Source organism: Fukomys damarensis, unplaced genomic scaffold, assembly GCF_012274545.1.
Source record: "Fukomys damarensis isolate Sample0158 unplaced genomic scaffold, DMR_v1.0_HiC HiC_scaffold_27, whole genome shotgun sequence".
NCBI classification, from domain to species: domain Eukaryota; kingdom Metazoa; phylum Chordata; class Mammalia; order Rodentia; family Bathyergidae; genus Fukomys; species Fukomys damarensis.
In genome coordinates this window covers 23958300-23961073 of record NW_022900939.1, presented here as the reverse complement: position 1 = coordinate 23961073, position 2774 = coordinate 23958300, and the positions used below count along the sequence as shown (strand labels likewise).

The 2774-nt window shown below is 44.4% G+C and overlaps 1 protein-coding gene across 3 annotated transcripts in view; it reads right to left on the bottom strand.

Moving 5' to 3' along the window:
• Rasgrp2 (RAS guanyl releasing protein 2) overlaps window positions 1-2774 on the bottom strand; it is a 15549-nt gene that overhangs the window by 2072 nt on the left and 10703 nt on the right. For all 3 annotated transcript variants that reach the window (XM_010636053.3, XM_033756487.1, XM_033756486.1), the window contains one exon: window positions 26-167. In XM_010636053.3, the coding sequence (XP_010634355.1) occupies window positions 26-167 (142 nt within the window). The remainder of the gene's footprint in view (window positions 1-25; window positions 168-2774) is intronic.

Here is a 2774-nt window from a genome sequence, read left to right as displayed (position 1 = left end):
GCAGCCGCGTAAGTGGGGTGCTCACCAGGGCTTTGCAGTGGCGGCAGGCAACTGGGCGCAGGGAGCTGCTCTCCTGGAAGTTGTGTACGAAGCCCATGCGGCCGCCCAGCACCGAACTGGAGCGCAGGAAGTAGGAGATCATCTCCTCCCGGCTGATGCAGCCATCTCTGGGGGAAGCAGGGCACCTCAGCTCGTTCCCCACACCTACCACCGGCCTCACTCTAGGTGAGGTGCTTCCTAGGTATGACAAGGTCCTCCCCAATATACTGGTGGCGGGGGGGGGGCCTAGACTAGGAGCCAGACAGATGTAGCAGCTGCCACTAAGAGTCGTGTGGTCTTGAGCAAGTCATTTTCCTTGGGTCTCATCCTCAGGGCAAAGGAGTCCAGTCCTAATCCTGCCCTGCCCATTTCACAGCTGGCACGTGTACTTTCCCATGGGATCATCAGCCTCTAGTTTCCAAAGTGTGTGCTGAGCAACCCCTGCCAGGGGTGGGCCCTGAGCATGAAGAGCTCTCCGATGAGTCCTGGCTCCAGGTGACACTGGGGAAAACAGCCCTGTCTCACTCTTGCACTGGAGAAACTTGTAATCAGGATTTCACAGGGCCTCCTTCAGAGCCCCTTTTTCATATCTATGTATTTTCATATACCATATTGTATAGTATTTAATATATAATATACACATTTTTAAGTACTGAGGAATGAACTCAGGGAGTGCTGAGCTACATTTACATCCCCTGCTTTTTATTTCTTTATTTTGAGAAAGGTCTCAAACTTTCCTCCTGCCTCAGCCCCCTGTAGTTGGAATTACAGGCATGTGCCACACTGGCTACATTAATATATTAATATATTTTATGGGAAGGAGAAGCATGTCCCCAGACACAGACTTCAATTCACATCCCAGCTCTACTTCTGGGCCATGTGAACTGGGGCTGACTAATCTCCCTGTACCTCAGTTTCCTTATGTACACATTGGCATAATGATACTTCCTGCACCTCCCAGAAGTTTAGCAAGGATTACATGAGATAATGCATACAAACATCCATGTGGGTAGTAGGTCCTCAGCCACCAAGAGCTATTTCCTTTAGGACTGGCTCTTGTTTGAAACCCTCTCCTACTGAATTTGGGGTTCCATAATGTGACCCAAGAGAACTTTCAAATCAACGGAACACTGGGAGAACAGATGTCTTAGAAAAGTTTATAAAAATGTAAAGTTCAGGCTGGGTGTGGTGGCATACGCCTGTAATCCCAGCACTCGGGAGGCTGAGGCAGGAGGATCGCTGTGAGTTCGAAACCAGCCTGGACTACATAGTGAGTTCCAGGTCAGTCTCGACTACATAGTGAGAACCTGTCTCAAAAAAATAACAAACAAAAAAAATGTAAAGTTCAGGGCCAGACTGCCTTGCAAGCACAAGGACCTGAGTTCAATCCCTGGTACCAAAAAAAAAAAAAAAAAAAAAAGTTCATACTGTGCTTGAAAAATTACATTCTCACTGAATCAAGAACACTGATGAAAAAATTAATTATAAAAGTGTCTGAAAGATACACGAGAAGCCAGGTGTGGTGGCACATGCCTGTAATCCCAGCACTCGGGAGGCTGAGGCAGGAAGATCACTGTGAGTTTGAGACCAGCCTGGGCTATACAGTCAGTTCCAAGTCAGTCTCAACTACATAATGAGACCCTGTCTCAAAAAACAAAACAAAACAAAAAAAGATACAGGAGAATGATTTTGTAATCTTGAGGGGCTGAGGGCCTTTCTACACATAACACAAATCCAAGAAGCCATAAAGAAAAAGACTGACATATTGAACACATGAACATTTTAAAAATTTTATGTGGAAAAGAACAACATAAATGACAGGGAAAAAATATTTGCAAGCACATTCTACAGCGAAGGGTTAATACCCATTAACAGAGATTATAAAAATCAATGAGAAAAAGACTAACAAACTCAGTAAAATAATGGACAAAGAATATGAACACAGAATTAACAGAAGAAATAAAAGTGGCCAGTAAAACATATGGCTAGATACCTTCCTCCCCAATCTTCGTATTAAAGAAATGCAAATTAAACCAAGGCATCATTTGCCAAAGCAACTAGAAAAACTGTAAAGCTTATTACAGTGTCCACTCTTGGCAAGGAAGTTAGACACTTGCACATCGCCTATGGGTGTGCAGGCCGGTACAACCTTGTCTGAGGTCAGCTTGGCAGTCTCTCCTAGTTTAGAATGTGCATTTCTTTTGATCCAATTATCCCACTTCTAGGAATCTCTCCTACAGAAATCCTGGCCTTAGTGCATGGGTACAAGGATGTTCATAGCAGCACGGTGTTTAATTACAGAGCAACACTGCAACAGTCTACACATCCATCAGCAGGAGGACAGTTAGGTAAATGACAGCGCAGTATTTATTGTGCAGCTGCTCTAAAGAATGAGGTAGTTCTACATGACTCTACATGGAAAGATGCCTGGGACAGTGGAAAACAGAAACAAAAGCAAAAAAAAGCAAAGTGTGCAGATAGTTCCAGCAAGCCAGTGAGGAAGGAAGGAAGCAAGGGGAAAGTCCGCTGTTATAAATAGCTAAGATGCTGCTTAAAAATTATATCAAAATTGCTTTAAATGCATAGGTAATTTTTCAAGAGGGGTTGGAAATCCTCAAATTCCAGAAACAAAGAGAGAGAGCTTCAAAATGAAGCTGTGAGCTGGGCTGGGCTGAGGGGGTTATTGGTCTCTCTCTCTCTCTCTCTCTCTCTCTCTCTCTCTCTCTCTCTCTCTC